We start from the raw sequence: 19644 nt of genomic DNA on the forward strand, positions 1-19644 counted from the left end.
TAAATTTTTCTGGAAACTGATTTTTTTTGGAACTCCCTTTATTCAAACACTAAAAATACAAAAAAAAATTGCTGGAAGTTATTTCTATTTTCTGTGTAACGACGCAAACAGCTGTCGCTCCCAATTCCCTACTTTGGGTGTACTAAGCATGCTCACCCGAACTGAGCATGCCCAGTAACCGCTTGCCTCCGGTTAGAGCAGGGAACGCTGGGAACTACCATGAGCTGTGTCGCTGCACCTCCCGGGAATTGTAGTTTCGCGGGGACTGCAGAGCTTGGTGGGAGAAGAGTTCGACGAGCCGCACTACACGCTTGGATCTGTAGTGCCGCGAGACATGCTGGGATATGTCGGATTTGGATGACGCGCGGGGGGCGGGGCTTGACTTGAGTTTCCCTGGAGTGTCTGTTGGGGTTGGTGGCGTACGCGCGCCGGGTGCCGGTGGGGGAGCGCTGGGCCGGCTGGCCGCGGCCGGGATGTACCACAGCAGCACGCAGAGGCGGCACTGGACGTTCCGCAGTGAGGAGGAACTGGCCCGCTGCCGAGCCGACGCCAACCGCAAGTTTCGCTGCAAAGCGGTGGCCTGCGGAAAGGTACCGACCGGCCCCGCCGCGTCCCTGCCCAGCCAGAGCCAGCACCTGGGCTCGGGACGGGGAAGTCGTTGTCTGAGGGTCGGTCCCGGGGACACCCTAGCTGGGAGCCGGGCGCGAGGGAGCACCGTGACTGCAGCTGTCGGCGAGTCACGGGTGCTCGGCGCGGCTCCCCCCCGGCTGCTGGCCGGCAACAGCTGCGCCAAGCAGCGGGTATGGGCGGGGCCCGGGAGTGTCCCCGGGATCTCGCCGCCCCTCTTGTGGCGGCCCCGGTGCAGGCAGCCTCTGCTGCTGTGCCCCGCGCACGGAGGAGGTCCGTGGCCGGGGCCCAAAGCAGCTGCCGATCCCTGGCTGCAGGCTCCCGCCCCGCAGTGACATTGCCCGTGTTCTCCCACAGGCTCGGCCGAGCGACTCGCTGCTTATGGAGCCCCGGGAGGAGTTGGCAATCTGTAAATATTATGAGAGGAAACTGCTGGATTTCTGCTCCGTGTTCAAACCTGCCATGCCCAGATCCGTGGTGGTGAGTTGTGTACAATTGATCGGTCTGCCGAAGAGAAGCGTAGGGATGCAGCCTTTCCTTTGCAAACCGCCCCTCTCTTGAGAGACCCACATCTCCAGCACCGTGGGGAGGGCACTGTGGGGGCACTTGCCCCATCTTCCCACATGTTTGGTTTGTGGGGAATAAAAGGACTTGATCCTTACAGCCACCAAAGGAGCAGGAGGTGAAGAGCCCATGGGGCCCTAGACACGTCCCTCATTGGTTTTTTAGGTCTGTGTATTGCAAGCTTTTTTTGTCCTTCTGTTTCAACTGTGGGAGGGTTTTTTCCCTGTTGAGGGTCTGACTTGATTGGCATCATGGATACAGCTATTAGAAGGAATAATCCAGAATCTATCTAATCTATCTTGCTTTTTAATGGGAGTTGAATCAGGCCAGAAAAGTCTCTGGCAGGTTTTTAATCTGCTCTTGCTCAGGTTGACTGTCTCCTGGGGAAAAAGTGCTCTTGCTAGAAGAGAGGGAAACTTACACCTCCCTGAACCAGTTTTAGTGAAACTATCTCTAGGGCACCTCTTTATATTATTAGATTATTGTATGTAAAGAGCTAGGTTTCATCCTACAAAACCAAAATTTGACAGTAGAAATGAATTGAAGAATGAAAGAAGAAACTCTAAATCTGAATTTCTGTGTAATTCTGGGCTTGACACACTTTAAACCTTTATTATATCATACACTTGTGCTAAATGTGACAAAGGTAAACCCCTGTAGGGTTTTTATTCTAGAAACGTAGTTGAGTTTTTTTTTGTTTTTTTATTTTAAAGCATATCTTCTCCAACATCCAGGGCACTGCTTCTCAAATGATAGGCTGAAGCTTTTCATGATTCATAGATGAAATATTCTGAAACTAAACAGTGGAGATAGAGGTTTATGGGGAAAGGAGGCTCATGAGAAAATTTTAGGCTTACACAAGGGATTCAGTGGTATGAAAGGTACTTCTTAGTTTAGAATTAATGACATGTTTTCTAGAATGACTGCTGTCTACCTGCCTACATTTGGAGAAATCTGAACTTCTTCTTACAAATTAACATTTTAGCTAAGCATCTAAAGAAAAATTGAATAGTAATAGAGACATGAAGTAAATAGGAGAAAAAAATATACTGGATTGCATGTCAATGTGTTTTATCAAGATGCTGATGTGAAATGGATAGAGAGGACTAATGGTCCAATGGTTAAGGTGGTATCTTGAGCTTTGGGAGATCGGGGTTCAGTTCACTGTTCTGCCACAGACTTCCCATGTGACCCTGGCAAGTCACTTACCTCTAGATCCACAAAGAGATTAAGGCACCTAAATCCAAAATTAGATGCCTCTGACATTCACAAAACTCCTGTTCAGCTGCTGCCTAATCCTTTAGGTGTCCAGTGACCCAAGATGCCAAAGTTTCTGTCGGTATGCATGTGCAGAACTGTTGTGATGCACTGAGCAGCTTTCCACCTTAAGTTTGCTCCCAGTTCTGATGAAATTCTTAAACTAGGTGTTTCTCTGGTTTCTAGGTTTACCTGTTGGGCCCAATTTTCTCAGAGCAGGTCTAATCAGCACAAAAGAGCAAAGGAACAGCTTCAGTGGGAGAGCTTACTCCATTCTAGCAAATAGCCTGGTGGTTAGGGCACTTACCTGTGAGGTGGAAGACCTGGCTTCAAATCCCTGTTCAAAACAGGCATTCCATGAGGCTATTGACTACAATGGCTGGGGGGCCTGCTGTATGTGAGGTTGTCTTTTGTGAGAGAATGCTGACCTGGTTTAGGAGCCTAACTCCAGGGGAGAGTTCATGGCTGTGAATCTTGAGCTGAGATAGGTGCCTCCTTCAGTCTCGGTGCCTATGTCCCTTTGAGAGGTGGGACTTAGCTCTTGCCCTTTGCCTCAGTATTTTCCACTGACTAGCTTAGATTGCTCACCACTCAGCTTGCTGGCTTGTAAGGATTTGTTTCTTAGGTGCCTAACTCTCCCCTGCATTTTATGGGGAGCCTAGGCACCTTATTCAGGGCTGAGGATTCTACTCTCCACTAAAAAAAGAACAGGAGTACTTGTGGCACCTTAGAGACTAACAAATTTATTAGCGCATAAGCTTTCGTGGACTACAGCCCACTTCTGTAGTCCACGAAAGCTTATGCTCTAATAAATTTGTTAGTCTCTAAGGTGCCACAAGTACTCCTGTTCTTTTTGCGGATACAGACTAACACGGCTGCTACTCTGAAATACTCTCCACTAGATTGCTTATGTGTTAAGTATTGCTTTGCCATTAGGTCCTTTTGTGGATCTAGCTCTCTGTGCCTCAGTTCCATGTGTGTACTTACACACCCTATTTATTTTTGTGTGGGCAGGGTGCAAGGTGTAATAATACCTAGCAGAGTTATTGAGGATAAATATGTTAAAGGTGGGGAGGTGCTGGTTTTATGGTGGGTGGGGGTGGGGGCAGATAAGTACCTTAGATAGACTTGCCCCATGGAATGTTGAAATGTCTTTTTAAATGTGTACATTCTGTGTGTTGAACATTACCTATGTGCTGTTTTGCTCAAGTGGCCCTTACTGACTCTTTATATTTAGGGAACAGCTACTATGTACTTCAAACGTTTTTACCTCAATAACTCAGTGATGGAGTATCACCCTCGAATAATAATGTGAGTAATGGGACACTTTGAATCTTACTTTTAATGTTTGTCAATATTGTCATATCAGGTAACTTATGAAAGCTCGAGGACATTAAAGAGCCTGGACTTTTACCTGTTTATATAAAACAAGAATCTGAATAATGAATTTTCGTCACTTTCCTTTTGGGAATAGGTTATTGTATTCTTCAAAACACTTCTTCCTTTCAAAAAGGGGAAATAAAGACTCTGAACCAGAATGTCTGTATATGATAACAGCATGATGCATGCCACAGAACTAAATTATGTTTATTATACTTCTTTTCCAAGGTTAACATGTGCATTCTTGGCATGTAAAGTAGATGAATTTAATGTGTCCAGTGCACAGTTTGTTGGTAACCTTCGAGAGAACCCTCCAGGTCAGGAGAAGGCTCTTGAACAGATCTTGGAATATGAATTACTACTTATTCAGCAGCTGAACTTCCATCTTATAGTGCACAACCCTTATAGACCATTTGAGGGATTTTTAATTGATTTGAAGGTAATACTTTAATTACACTCTTTCTCCTCCCTGCACCATTTAAAAACTTGGTACCAAGTTAGGTATTTATTAATATTCTTTAAAATGTTAACTTCATTTTATAATATCATATTTGTTAATATTTCAAAGTATTGTGGCAATTGCCTGGGGGCCCATTTTGTAGTGGATCAAATATGTGGAGGTTATATGGCTGCTAGTATTTTTTGGAAAAAAAACTTGGTCACGTGTGTGACTTTTGAATTGAAGGACCACAGTATTACTGTCCATTTTTTTTAACAAGTTAGAACAGCGGTTCTCAAACTGTGGGTCGTGACCCTATTTTAATGGGATCACCAAGGCTGGCATTAGACTTGCTGGTGCCCGGAGCCAAAGCCCAAGCACCCAGTGTCGGGTCTGAAGCCCAAGGACTTCAGCCCTGAGTGGCAAGGCTCAGGTTACAGGCGTTGGGCCCACTGCCCAGGGTGGCGGGCTCGGGCAGGCTCAGGTCTCAGTCACTCTTCCTGGGGTCATGTAGTAATTTTTGTTGTCAGAGGGGAGTCGCAGTGCAGTGAAGTTTGAGAACCTCTGAGTTAGAATATGCTAGAATAGGGCAGGAGGGAAAGCTCTGTATGACGATTTGTTAACCAGAAGCAGTCTTCGTGTTACAATATTCAGTATACAATAAGTTAGCATGTGTGGGGGAAAATCTCATGAGTCATACACTGAATTTGTGTTCATCTTTTGTCATTCTCTAATGTAAAATGTATCCTAGAAAGTCTTGGTTTTATACTGTAATAAGTGGGAACACATCTGAATTGAAACATCTCTGCTTTATATGTGGTCACTAAACATTGCAGGGTAGCTTTTAGAATAAGATACCCTCTTAAACTTTGTTTTTAAAAATGCCCTTTTGATTCATATGTCTCAAACTTTCATACAGAAGAATAGGAACAATTTTACACTGAGGTCGTGTATCAATAAGATTAAAACACAGCAGAAGTAATGTCTGAATATTTATTTTCTAGACTCGTTATCCATTGCTGGAGAATCCTGAGGTCTTGAGGAAAACAGCTGATGACTTTCTCAATCGAATAGCGCTGACAGATGCCTACCTTCTGTTTACACCTTCACAAATAGCTCTCACTGCCATCTTATCTAGTGCTTCCAGGGCAGGAATTAATATGGAAAGGTAGACTTTTTTTTTTTTGCAGAGTTATGGCTTAAATGACTGATTTTTGCTGCTGGAATTAATTTTTGTTCCAGGTGCTAGATATCTTTATACAGATGTATACTTATGTATTTGACTCATAGGGAATAGATAGTCTCTGAAACGAGACACTTAACTGGCTGTTTCAAATGGTGAAGTATCACTATTTATTTTTTCTTTTGTTGTTGGAAACAGAATGTTGCACTAGATAAGAAATAGGTGTTTTGTTTTTAATATTCCTCTGAGTCTTTGCTTCCTCCAATCGTATCTCATGTGGCCCAGTTAAAGCACTACAGACTTTCAGCGTGATCCTGAAGGGTCTGAGCATTCTTGATTCTCATTGGCTTCGGTGAGAACTGAAGGTTCTCTTAGCCACCAGCAGCTAAAAATTACAAGAGCTCTAACCATTGTCTCTGGCTAATATTTTGGCTCCATATACTTGGAAACGAACGAGAGAAACGTGGCTACGAGTATGTCTGCACTGCAGTAAAACAGCTGCAGCTGGCTGTTTCAGTTGCATGGCTACAAAATAGCTGTCTAAATGCTTGGTCTAGAGCTTGGGCTCTGGGACTGAAATTTTAGAGCCCTGTGAGCCAGAGTCAGCTGACATGGGCTAGCTATGGGTATTTTATTGCAGTGTAGACCTATTTTAAGAGCTCTAAAATCTTTAAAGTACTGGCATTGTTTGGCTGATCAATTTCCAATTAAACTGATAGTGGCACTCCATTTGGCAGAAGCTCCCTTGTTGATTTCCATGGTATGTGTCAACTGAAAGTTAAAAGGGGGAGTTTCCAAACAAGATTCAGCAAGTTTTGAAACGTCAGGTGGTAAACTTTAATGGGGGAAGGGGGAAGATTTTTGTAAAACATCTATTAAACCAGGCACTTATTTATAGATATTCTAACAAATGTGGCTACACTGGATACTTATACTAATTGTGTGGCAATTTTCTTTGTCTTATGCCTCATAGTGCCCCTGAGTATGGGGTTATGTCGTAACCTCATACCTTGAATGTGACTACATTTACTGTAATAGCTGCAGGTCGGAACCACTGTAACTCAGAATGCAGAATGGCTTTCACTATACCCCATGTTTGATCACTCATAACTTCCAAAAGTTTCACTCTTTGGACTGTCCATGTTTGAATTCTGTCTTAAAGTGAATCTCTTGTTTTAAGTTTTGAACAAAAAGCAGTTTGAGGAAGAGGAGAATGATGTGGGAGGGGAAAAGTAACGTCCCCTCCCAACCAACGTATAGGTATGGTTTTCTTATACAAACTGATGTGTTTTCCCAGGAAGCACAAAAATGTTTTGAATGTTTCCATTTGATAAGCGTGATGTATCCCAGTTTCATGGCCTACAGTAATATTGCGCAGGGCTAGGAGGTCCTGAATTTTATCGCAATGTCTTTTCCATTGCCTGGCCTTGATTCTCTGCATGTCACCAGATTACTGTTGTGGTAGAGCTAATTTAGTTATACCACCTGTAGAATGGGGTTATAATGCCTACCCACCATTCCTGTAGATGCGGTCTTATGTAATTGCAAAATATTATTGTAGTCCAATAGCATCGGAACTGCTGTAAGTCTTTCCTCTCTACACTGGATTGCTTCCTGCTTCGTTGGTAAATAACTATATTTTGGGCTTTACCTGAATTTTAAGTTAATTCAAACTCTGTTTAAATTCACCTTGTGAACCCTGTGTTTACATAATATTTATTTACAAGTGCTCTAACTTCTGTCCAGAGACAGTTTTAAGAGAAACAAATTGTAGGTTAGAAACTAAATTCCAAAGAGTGACATCCGGGGTATTGGTAATATGAGTGGTACTCGCATGGATTTCATTTTCAGTAAAACTGATCTATGCTTTTACTTTCATATATTTCAGAGCCTGTCTCTATTTTTGAAGTGTTTTGTTGGACGTTCGAGCATAAACTGTCATTTGATCTGGGACAAAAATGTTATTCCAAAGTGAAAAAAGAAGGGTCATAGTTCATGTGGTGGTCATTCTGAGCTATTTTACAACTTGCCAAACAGAAGCAGATTAAGTTTGACTCCTACATTATTGAAACAATATTATTCGCTATTGCCAATAATACCATTGTGATTGGCACAGTAGAAATGCATATATAAACACTATACTTCAAGAATGGATAAGTAGATAAACTGAATGTTTTTCTTTAAGTGATCAGCAATGAAATAGTGACTTTAAAAAACAAACAAACCATCAACATAGACTTGTATCAATACCCCAGTTAGATGAAAGGACACACCTCAGATCCGATTGCCTACAGATTTGGGAAGATGACTTAGTTTACTTATGAAAGTCTATTTTGCAACATTAAAGGTCATGATGATTTTTAGTAGCAGTTCAATTTTTAAACCCATCTGCCTCTCTTAATGGTGTTCGATTTAGCTATTTATGCAAGGGAAAAAAATATTTTACTATAGAAAACAAGTTTGTTCAGTCATGTTGCTAACATCATAAAGCTTTAACGGTCAGAGCTTGACACTGTTTGTCATTTACATTAATAACAATGGCACAGCTATGAAGAATGTGTTGAATTAATCATTTATTGGAGTAACTCTAGAATTCCACATTTTTCTTACTTTTTTTGTAGCTATTTATCAGAGTGTCTTGCGCTGAAAGAAAACAGAACATCTCTGTCCCAGTTACTAGATGGAATGAAATGTAAGTAAACATTGTGCTGAGAAATATGCATTTTTCCCCAAACTAAATATTTAAGAGGTGGCTTTGGAGCAGGTTTGTGTTTACACACACACCCTACACCAGACACACTGTATACCAGTCTTCCTCACTGCAAAATTGTTGCAAACTTAATAGAAAAAGGGGTCACAAAATGAACTAGTTAGCAGTTTAAAACATTTGAAACCAAATTTTCTATACAAAAAATAAAAATGAAATTAAAATAAGAGTCTAGTAATGATGCACTGAGCCTCAATATTTTTATCTGTAACAAGGTCTTGAGGATTGACCGCACTCTTGAAAAGTGAGAGCATTACTTTTGATATCTGCTGCTGTTGCTACTTGTGAATTTGGGTGAAATATTTTCATGGTTGCTGTTAACTTAGAAGAAATGCAAGCAATTTGCTTTTACTCATTTTTCAAGTTTGCAGAAACCTGCGGATTACTACTTGTGCCACTAGAGGGTACATTTTCTAAGCTAAATAACTTTTAAAAGTTTAATGGTGACCTGTAAAGGTTTCATCTTTTAAAAGACTCCTCTTGCTTCCTTTTATTAACTGCTTTGTGATATATAAAGAAGGCTTGAAAGGGATTTTAAGCATTTTTTATTTCTGTTTGTCTTTGTCTTAGAAACATCAAAAATGTCAAATCCAGTTTTGCTAGAGAATGCATTGCGTGCCTTGATGCACATTGTTAACTATCGCACCTTAATAGAAAGGTGTGTGTGTGTGTTGAATCCTTAACAAAGACTTTCTCTCCAAAATGTTAGTCATTGAAGTTAAGTGTTAAAAACAGTCAAAAGATTTCAGTGATTTAAAAAGTCCTTCACCTCTCAGTTGCTGAACTTTCAATTTCTTGGCCCTTGTGAGACTGTTATTTCACAAGTGTTTTCCAGACTAGATATTTCTAATGTAAAAAAATGTGAATGAACTTCTTTTCCCTCCCCTTTAAATAAAAATAAAGGGGAGGGAAAAGAAGTTCATTCACATCATCTTTTTACATATCTATATATATCACACTCTCTCCCTCCAGCCACATATTTTCATTGGAAACTTGCCTTTAGGCTAGGACACAAGAAAAAAAATATATATTTTAAAAAAGCAAACATACCAGTGGTACAGAAAACTGGTAATGGTAAAAATAAGGCCCTGTTCTTATGCTTGCTGAAAGATGACGAATTTAGTGTATTTTAACAAGATTGAAACTAATCTTTATTTTTAAGACTTGATATACTTTTTACTTTCTGCACTGTATCAACATTTCCTGATGCTTTCTAGTACAGTAATGCTAGCTCTGCATTATCACTTGGCCTTGAGGAGATCCAGAATCATGATGCCTACTAGTTTCAGTGTAGTTCTTTGCTCTGAGCTTATACTGTATCTTGACACTCCTTAGAATAAATCCTCTGACATAAAGTGACTGTTAAGATTCTTACACATGTAATCTTGGGCTCTCTAAAATTTAAGAGTATTTTCTGGTTTGCCAAGATGAGATTTTGTTTACGAAGCCATTTGAAAGAAGTCTTAATTTTTTTTTTCTTCAAATACCTAATATTTGCTTTGTCAAATAAAAAGATTTTTATCTGGTAAACTTTCAATCCAATTAAAATGGTCTGTAGTGCAGTGCATGTACTATTGCAGCTTCTAGATATCTGTTGAAAAGCTTGCTTTGATACCTTCATTAGATTACAAAGGCAAGAGGAGATGGCCCTATTGAAGGGGCCTTCAGATTGTGCCACCAAATTCTTTATAAACTGTTCTGATTTGACTAGATCTTTCCAAAATAGAAATGTGGTTTGAATCGTATCTTGTGCTTAGTACACTGAAGAGAGTCTAGTCTATTGGACTAAGTCAGGGCTGTGAGGCGGGGCTCTTGAGTTCTAATCATGGCTATGCCACTGACTCTTGGAATAACTTACAAGAACATTGTGAGAATTAATTAACTTATTGCAACTAATTAATTACTTCGAAAACTTGCGGTGTTACCTCTATAGGCATGAAAAATCTCATAAAGAAATATGAACCACCACGGCCTGAGGAGGTTGCTGTTCTAAAGCAGAAGTTAGAGAAATGTCACAGCTCAGAACTTGCTCTTAATACAAACTTGTAAGTAGAGATTTGGAGCATTAAGGAGTTTTGACTTTCTGCTTTCCTACCCTACCAGTTGGAACTATCACTTTCTGCAGTGATATGCTAGCTTTTATAAAATGTTAATTTTCCTTGTACTGTACAATATAGTCAGATAAAAATGAAAATTGGTTTAATTTATTAGACTGTATATCTTACTTTTTTATAAAATAAAATGTTTAATGTGCAAAACAATATCACTAACAGTTGCTAAAGTAGGGGCTTGGACTCCAGGGTTCGTTCCCCTTTCTGGCCACTGACTTACCATGGGACCTGAAGCAAATTACGTCTATGTGCCATTTAATCTATCTAAAAATGGTTATTAACAGTTGCCTAAAAGGGTGTAGTTAACAATCTGTTTATCAAGGGCTTATAGATCCTTTTAATCAAATTTGTGTAAAATTCTATCATAAGCCAGTTCATTTATAAGCTGACCCCCCCCCCCCCCCCCCCCCCCCCCCCCCACAAGATGGATGAAATTTTTGTGACCCGTTCATAAGCCGACCCTATAATTCAGGGGTGAGCAAACTTTGGCTCCTGGACCATCAGGATAAGCCGCTGGTGGGCAGAGATGGTTTGTTTACCTCGTATGTCCGCAGGCAGAGAGGTAAACCTAAGTAAACAAAGTGTCCTGGTGCGGCAGCTGCTTACCCTGACAGGCCGGGACAGCAAATGGTGGAGAATTTTTTTTTGGGGGGGGGGGGGGGGGGGAGAAGCTGGGGGTCAGGGGAGTAATCCCTGTGACCACCCCACACATGACCCCACCCCTATCCCAGGACCCCCACACTCTCCCCATCCATCCCTTCCACCTTCTCTGGGGAGGGCCAGGGGAGGTCGTCTCCAGCGGGCTGGGCGGCATAGCTGCAGCCGTCTCCCTTCTGGCTCTGCTGGCTGTGCTGCCTCTCCTTGCTCCCTGTTTTGCAGGGAGGGACTGTGTCCCACCTCTCCCTCTCTATACCTGTTCATAAGCTGACCCCCTTCTCTGATGCTTCCCTTTTTTACTGAAAAAATTCGGCTTATGAATGGAAAGTCTTTTTGTGCAGATTGTAAAACTACACTATTCCATGTAAGATCTAAGACTTTGCTTTTAGGTAGCAAAGTGAAGTGGCAAGAAACTTCCAGCATTAGTGAAACTCTAACTGCATTTTTGTATTCAAGAAACGTGCAACAGAGATCGAATTTAAAAATGCTAAGGGTAAGGAAGAAAGAGGCTAGTATTGGAGCTGAACTTTCTCTCAAATGTCTAAATATCTTGTATTTTTCTTTGGGGGGGTTAGAAAGAAGAGGAAGGGCTATGAAGATGATGAATATATTACAAAGAAATCTAAAATGGATGAGGTTAGTGGACATGTTGCAGAAGCACTTTTCATATTTTCTCTAATAACAAATTTTATCATTCTTGTTAGTGAATACTGTTAAAACGTTTTGGAAATTTTCAGTAGTGAACATTTCACAAACCAAGCAGTTCAAAAATGGCTATTTAGTATCTGGATGTATCAGTAACAGTAAAAACATGTCTCCTAATTTCTTATACATTCTAGCTTATTTCCATCACAACTTCTTATAGAAAGGGTTTGTGGCCATGGGAATCTCTGTGATCTAAGTTAAAGTGGTAGTCTGAGAAGGGCTTGACATGGCTTTGTTGTCCACAGGGAGTTGGTATACTGCTCTTCAACATCTCTCTCCTTTCAGTGTAATATGTTACCCTTTGGTTTTTGCTAGTCTTTACCCTGAGGAGTTAGACCAAGCTCTGGCAAGAATTCTGGTTTGGTAATATTTAATTTTTTCTTTACACTTGTGGCTTATGCTATTCTTTGAATGTCTGTCTCATAAATTTAACTGAACAATGCAATAGGAAGAACTACTTTATTCATATGTACAGTTTGAACCCAATAGGATGGAGTAGTTTATTAAACAGCTTCACCTTGGTTCTAATTACAGTAATTTGTGAGAAGCCAAGTACTGTTTTTCACTCTTAGGAAATCAGCTAGTTTTCTAGATCTCACCTGTCCCCAAGATGGGAGCCAACACAAAGTAGATACCAGTAAGTTACTTAGGAATTCAGTCCAGAAAGTGGGTAGCAAAGAGTGTTGAATGAATGAAGTTCTAGTGGCTTGGAGTACAGAAGGAAAGTAAGGACATACTAAAGGCTAGCTTGTACTACCCTCATTCTTGCAATTTTTTTGTAAATTAGGAGCGACGTAGGGATTTGGGTTTGTTATGGTAGCACTAAGGAACAGCCATATGGGAAAGTAATAGCAGAATGGAGGTAATTGGTCGTTACAAATAGGAGTTATGGCTTTGTAGAATATATTCAGGGTAGGACCTTGGAAGGGTGTAAACCCTATTGGATAATGCTGCCCCATGCTAACAGATGGGGAAATCACTGCTCTTACTGGATTCTTGTAAGATTAAAGGTCAGAATGTGGAATGTATTCTGCTTCCACAGCAGTGAAAGGCTTAATTGGCTAGATTAAGTGGAATTGAAGAATTCTGTCATGGTTGAAAATTTAAAGCCTGTTGGGTGAGGTTGACAGTCAAGGTTGTATCCTATAACTAAAATACAGGGCCCTCTAGCGGTGTCTGCACATGAACTGCTGTAGCAGTTCAAATGTAGACATGGGGAGGGTTCTCCCATTGCTGTAGTTAATCCCCCTCCCTGAAAGGTGGTAACTAGGTCAACAGAAAAATTCTTCCATTGACCTAGTGCTGTCTATGTCAGGAGTTATGTGGACTTAAGGAGTGTCGCGGGTTTTTTTTGTTTTGTTTTAATACACTCCTAAGTGATATTACTGGGGTCTATCTACACTTTTAGTGTAGGCCTGCCTCTGTTTCATATAGTTATTGACTCATAATGGAAGTTAAAGTGTCTTACCATATTTCATAAACTTGAGTTGTCATTAGTTGTCTCTTAATTTGAGAATTGCTGAAATTAACCCATGATTTTAAAAAGTGAATGATTTTTAGTGTCCTAGCAAGACACCTTAGAGGAGCCTGGGTCTTGCTGAGCATCCACCCGTTGAAGGCAAGATGTCTTTAGTGGGGCTTCTGAAATTGCCAAACACTCCTGATGATCTTGGCCTTAATTTTCTAACAATATTCCTATACTAAAAACTGCAAAAAATTGTATATTTTTAAAAAGAGCCATTCCATAATGTTACACTTGTTCAAAACTTGTTTTATGGAACAATGGCGCTTGGTAAAATTTAAGATTTGGTGTCTTGTCTGTTTTTCACATGTGAAATTTTCTTGAAGAAAAGATGAGAAATGCAAAACAAAATATGAATTAACCAGATAGCTAAAAACCATTCTCTTGCTCTGTACCTGTTTAAAACCACGTCTTTAAGAAAACAGAGGCAATTACTACCAGAGAGAAATCACATTGGTTCTTTTTTTCTGACCCATATAAGCTTATTGCTATGCTGTAACCACCACCTGATGGTAGACCTTTAAATAAGAGATCTGCTTCATGATTTCATATATCGCCTGCTTTTCTACTGCAGTGGGTCATGTTTACTTTTTTTGTTGTTTAAATCATAATGTACCCTAGAATACTGATAGCCACCAAGCCTTCAGGTCTAGGGAGGTGGTGCGTTGAGTGATTGTCCACATGTATTCTTCTACTCGTGTGCATATGCCTCATGCATGTGAACAGATTTTATTTTATTTATTTGGCAGCAGTGTCTGTTGGGGCCATGCCTCTGTGGTGGATGACCCACTTCTAAAAAGGCAAAGAGGTGCTAGCAAGTTCTTTCAGATGGATTTGAATATCTGTGTGCCAGTTCCTGAATTGCTGGTAGCAGTCGCAGTGCATGAAAGATCCAGGCAGCAGGGACCCCAAAAATAACTTTCAAGAGACATTTTTTAAAAAACTAGAGTAATTTTTCTTCCCAAATCAAGTATGCATTTGTGCATTGTAAATTACCAGGTGCTCGTCAGAGTAATTGGGATGAAGTGTTGGTTTTGATTGGAAAACCCCCTCAACACATGGATGAAGTGAAGCCCATTGTATCTGAGGGGCAATTGGTAGCTTGTACATCGTTGCAGGTGCCATTATGTGTGTTGGAGACTGCAGGCCATTCAGTGGCCTCTTCCATTGCTATGAACAGGGATTCATGGTTACAGTCTCTAGAAATCCTTAAGGAAGTCCAAACAATTGAGGACCTCGTATTTGAAAGTTGTGATCTCTTTAATGCAAGAACGGATGAAGCCCTGCACTCTCTGAAAGATTCAAGAGCCACTCTCCATTCCTTAGTTTATATGCCAGTCTTCAGGAGAAAGCAGGCTAGGTCACAATACTGCTCCAGACAAAAGACATGTTATTGTTAGTCCACAAAGATCATAGGAGCGGCAGAGAAAGAAGCAGAGGTTCAAATGCAGAAAACCCTCTGCTGCATTCTCATTTACTAAACTGCCTGCATCAACCTCATGGCATCAAATTGGACTTGCTGACTGCCATACAGAGTTTCTGGAGAATCAGTACCCTTCCTTCAGTTTTTGAGCACTAGAATCTATTACACTAGTGCTGGGTCTTGGAGATCATAAGTGTGGGGTGGTATTCCATTCAATTTTCCAGTTTCTTCCAATCCTCCACTTTTTTCACATCCCTCTTCAGGGACCCTTCATAAGATTCTGCTAAAGCAAGAAATGTACTCTCTTCTAAATCTCAGAAGTAGAAGTGTCCTTGGAGTTCAGAAGGAAGATGTCTTACTCCCATTTTTTTTCTAATCGTGAAGAAGTAGGGCTAGTATCTAATTTAATTAATTCTAGATTTGAGCTGTCTCCGCAAATTCATCCATTGTTTCACATTCAGGATGGCAACCCCATGTCTCTATAATCCATTCATTAGATCCAAGACAGGTTTGTAGCTCTTGACTTACAAGATGTGTATTCTCATGTATCAATTCACTTGCCACACAAAGACCTCATAGTCCAAGTGGGAGCATCTCACTACCAGTAGCGTCCTTACCCTTTGCTGAGAGACCAAGGTATTCAAATTCTTGGCAGTCATGGCAGCTCACCTGAGGCAGCAAGGGATCCAGGTATAGCCTTACCCTGCTGACTAGCTAATTCTAGGATGATCACTGCAATAGGTGAACAATTCTGTCTTTTCATCGCACTGGGATTCAGGATCAACGAAGTCCCAGTTATGGTTGCCAACCCAAAGAATAGATTGCAGAGGGCCTGTGTTAGATTACAGATCAGCAAGAGCTTACGGCAAGAGAGGATCCAGACCATGTGGACCTCACCCACCATTTGTAGGCTCACCTACAGCCATCTTTGAGTGTGCCACAGACTCTTGGGTCATGTGGCTTCCTGCACTTGTTATACAGAATGCCAGACTCCATTTATGTTCCTTGCAAGCCTGTTTGAAATCTGTATCTACCCAACAGACATTGCCAAGGCATGAGGATGCAGGTTCCCTGAGAAGAACTCTCCATTGTTAAGTTGGTGGAAGGATCCTTTCCAGGTATGCAAAGGAATACTGTTTTCTCCACTTCTGCCTAGCAAGGTGCTGGCAACAGATGCCTCCATGTTAGGACGCAGAGCTCACCTAGAGCACCTACAAAACCAAGCCTTCGGAAATCCCAGAGACTCCCCTTCATAAGCATTCTAGAGGTCATAGCTATTCATCTGTTTTCAGAATTTCTTCTTATGTTACATAAACTAACAATCCAGGTGATGATTGACACGTATCAGTGTTCTCTCAACAGAGAGAGCAAGAAGCTACTCAGGGCTAGAGCTGTTGCATTGATCATCAAAGCAGTAGCTCTCTGTCTAACCAGGCTTGCAGAATGTCTGACCTAACAGACCACCACCTCAGCAAGTAATTAGCATACTAGTATGAATGGACTAATTTTATTCTGCAGAATATCTTCTGTGGGTAGTGGATACCAGTCAGTAGACCTGTTTACTATAAACCAGAACAAATGCCAAATATTTGGCTCAATGTGGGGATAAGAGGGGGTTTGAGCCCAAACTCCCTGTCAGATGCTTTCCTTATCTCATGGACTCTAGGGATAAATGGAATCAGTGGATAGTCACTCTCTAATACTGAGAGTCTAAACAGAACAGTAATGATCATGTTTTAACCTCAGTTTGGCCCAGGCAGTTCTGATATGTGCACCTAATAAACTTATCATCTGGGCCTCCAATAACATTACCTGTCTCACCTGATGTGATCTCAGAGTGGAGGTTGCATCTTCCATCTGATAACATACATGCTGGCTTAACTACCCTGAAGCAAGCTGTTCAGCTGAAGTTTAGAATATATTGATGCAGAGCAGAAAAGACTATGCGGCCCAAATGGAGGAGGAAGTTGGGCAGGTCAACACTACCGGTCTCCCAAAATAGAAGATACTGGGGCTTCTATCCCTAAAGCAGTCATGACAGTCTACTGCTGAACATAGATTTATGGAGTTGATATTCTCTGCACGTCTTCCTATTCAGGGTTACACCATTCTCCTCTGCTCCTACTAGATCAGCTCAGACCAGATGATGAGTGATCTCTTCTGGCCTTACTAAGGAATCTAGATTTCTCAAGGGCCTCATTCATGGGTTCCCCTGCCCCCTCTTTCCCCCCCCCCACCCCCCCATGTGAGTTCTCCAATCTTCCTAACACCTTAATATAATTTCAGCTGGGTTAATAGGAACTCCTTTTGAGCCCTTAGCAACTTGCCCTATACTGTCTATGAAAACAGCCTTTTTTAGAAGCTATAACATCAGCTCACCGGGCTCATCTACCATATGTGGTGGTCTACAAAGACACTGATCCTCAGGCCTTACCAAAAATCTCAATTTCATTTAAATTTGATGCTTCATCTGCCACTTTTTCCCCCCACACTGCTCCAACCACTGGGAATCTAAACTGCACATCCTTGACAGAACAAAACCTTTAGGGCAGGGGTGGGCAAACTTTTTGGCCCGAGGGTCACATTGGGGTTGCAAAACTGTATGGAAGGCTGGGTAGGGAAGGCTGTGCCTCCCCAAACAGCCTGGCCCCTGCCCTGTATCCGACCCTTCCCACTTCCCACCCCCTGACTGCCCCCTCCCAGGACCCCACCTCCTATCCAACCCCCCCCCCCCGACTGCTCTGACCCCCTATCCACACCCCTGCCCCTTGACAGGCCCCCTGGGACTCCATGCCTATCCAACTCCCTCCCCCGTTCCCCTGACCCTTATCCACATCCCCGCCCCCTGATGGACTCCCATGCTTATCCTGACCGCCCCTTATCCAATACCCCGGCCCCCTTACCATGCTGCTCAGAGCAGCATGTCTGGCAGCCGTGCCGCCCGGTCGGAGCCAGACACGCTGCCGTGCTACTTGGCAGGAACATGCAACCCCGCCACCCAGAGTGCTGGCGGTGTAGGGGCGTGGCAGTGGGGGAGGGGCTGGGAGCCAGCCTCCCAGGCCCGCAGGCTGTAATTTGCCCACCTCTGCTTTAGGAGCTCCTTGATACAGGTAGGGTGAATAGTCAGTCTTTTGGGTGGATATTGCCTGACCTAATGGGCATTTAATTATATTGCATCATACTCTGAGTTAGCTAGATTAGATCCATCCATGCAGCTTAGAGCCTATTCCACCTGGGCTCAGGAATCTTCTGCAGCTTTTCTTGGAGAGCATAACAATTTCAAAACTTGCAGAGCAGCTACAAGGGGATCAGTGTGCGCTTTCACCCAGTGTTACTTGAGGACTGAGTATCTGATGCCCGTTTTACCAGAGCCATCCTGCAATCGTTATTTAATTAGGATTTCTAGCACCCACCTCCGACTGAGGTTGCTGCTTGATAGTCACTATAAGTGGAATACATGTGGACAATAACTCACAAAGAATGGTTACATACATTTACAGTAATTCTTAAAGGTGTTGTCCACAAGGATTCTACTGCCTGCCTTCTTTCCCTGATTCTACAGTCCTTGATGGAGTCCTGGTCAAGTTGGATTCTGAATTGGCAAAGGAACAGGGAGAAAGTTGAGTCCACTTTGCCTTTTATGTCCTTAGTGAGAGAGAGAGAGAGAGAGAGAGAGAGAGGATATCCAGGGTACAGAGACAGTCCCAATGGACACTGTTGATCAAAATAATCTGATCTCAGGAGTAGGCATACCACATGTGGACACCACCATCAAAACCCCTAGAATTACTGTGAGAGTAAGTATTCATTCTTCCTTTGCTGTGCTTCTAGATGTTGTACTATTCACATACTGTGTACAGAATATGAATACTAACAAAAGTAGCCTCTGGGTGTGTAAAACTGTAGTCTCGACAGTGTGGTTCTACACAGTGACAAGAGTGAGTTACACCTTTTTCTGAGGTGGGCATGATTCAGTATCTTAAAAGGATATAAATTGTCATAAAAGAAACCCTTTGTGTTTAAAAGTACGTTTCCACTTGGTTTTGTGATGTAACAGTTCATCTATGCCATCTAGTCATTGCTTTGTTTATATTTAAACATCAAATTACTACTCCATATGCTTTGAGAGGTATCATATAGCTACCCCTGTAGTATTTGGAGTCTTTATAGTAGAGCATATACAGTAAAAGCTTTGGTATTTGCCATGTTGGGGGGATTGGGAGGTGCCAGGAAGTAAAAAATTCCAATTAAGAGGGAGGGAGTTTGGGTGCAGGAGGGGACTCGGGGCAGGGGTGCCGGATCTGGGTGGTGAGATGTCCCCGCTGCTCCTAGGCAGAGCTGGCTCCGCAGTTCCCATTGTCCAGGAACCTCAGCCAATGGGAGCTGTGGGGGGCGACACCTGCGGGTGGAGGTATTGGACAGAACAGTCTAGCCATGCATCTGCCTAGGAGCAGCAGGGACATCTTCTGGAAGCCGCCCAAGGCAAGTGCTGCCCTGATCCAGCCCCCCTCCTGCACCCAAACTCCCTTCCAGAGCCTGTGCCCTGAACCCCTCGTGGCCATTCCTCCACCTAAGAGCAACAGGGACATGTCGCCACTTCCGGGGAGTCATGGGGAGCCAGGTATGGAGCCTGCTGGCCCTGCACCAACTGGCCTATAAATTGGACTTTCAGTGATCAGAAATACTGGTTTATAGAGCTTTCCAGGTGATAAAGTGCTGGATAACACAGCTTTTACTGTACTGTGTATGCTTGTAATAAAGATATTCAACTTGATTCTTTCTTCCCACTCATTTTAGGAAGAATGGACTGATGATGACCTTGTAGATTCACTATAATTTTAAAAGAAGATGGCACCTGGCAGAACTTCAGGGACTACTTGTCATCCACCTACTGCATCATGTTGGATTCTCATTTGTAAAAACTTTCTCTAACAACTTTATGTTAGGTTCCCAGTTTGTCATGGGCTACAGAAAAACTGCCTCTTTATAATAAATTGATTTGTATTTTA

General features: G+C 42.2%; 1 protein-coding gene across 2 annotated transcripts; it reads left to right on the top strand.

Moving 5' to 3' along the window:
• The first annotated feature begins 371 nt into the window (after positions 1 to 371).
• CCNH (cyclin H) lies at positions 372 to 19644 on the top strand. 2 transcript variants are annotated; one of them, XM_054032612.1, is made up of 10 exons: positions 372 to 590; positions 985 to 1107; positions 3686 to 3759; positions 4057 to 4267; positions 5272 to 5435; positions 8072 to 8142; positions 10151 to 10262; positions 11561 to 11621; positions 15677 to 15753; positions 19433 to 19644. In XM_054032612.1, the coding sequence occupies exons 1-9, from the start codon at positions 474 to 476 to the stop codon at positions 15728 to 15730; spliced, it is 987 nt and encodes a 328-aa protein (XP_053888587.1). In that variant the 5' UTR covers positions 372 to 473; the 3' UTR covers positions 15731 to 15753; positions 19433 to 19644. The 2 variants fall into 2 exon arrangements, with proteins under 2 accessions (XP_053888587.1, XP_053888588.1); XM_054032613.1 differs by lacking the exon at positions 15677 to 15753 and having other exon boundaries at positions 373 to 590.

Source organism: Malaclemys terrapin, chromosome 6 (genome assembly GCF_027887155.1).
Source record: "Malaclemys terrapin pileata isolate rMalTer1 chromosome 6, rMalTer1.hap1, whole genome shotgun sequence".
In the NCBI taxonomy this organism is placed as follows: Eukaryota; Metazoa; Chordata; order Testudines; family Emydidae; genus Malaclemys; species Malaclemys terrapin.

What these genes read in the sequence shown, in the direction of transcription:
- CCNH (XM_054032612.1), top strand. Translation starts at nt 474, where the DNA reads ATGTACCACAGCAGCACGCAGAGGCGGCACTGGACGTTCCGCAGTGAG. An exon ending in CTTGCTCTTAATACAAACTT is followed by an intron (nt 10,263 to 11,560) that starts GTAAGTAGAGAT and finishes TGGGGGGGTTAG; the next exon opens with AAAGAAGAGGAAGGGCTATG. An exon ending in AGAAATCTAAAATGGATGAG is followed by an intron (nt 11,622 to 15,676) that starts GTTAGTGGACAT and finishes TCTACCCAACAG; the next exon opens with ACATTGCCAAGGCATGAGGA.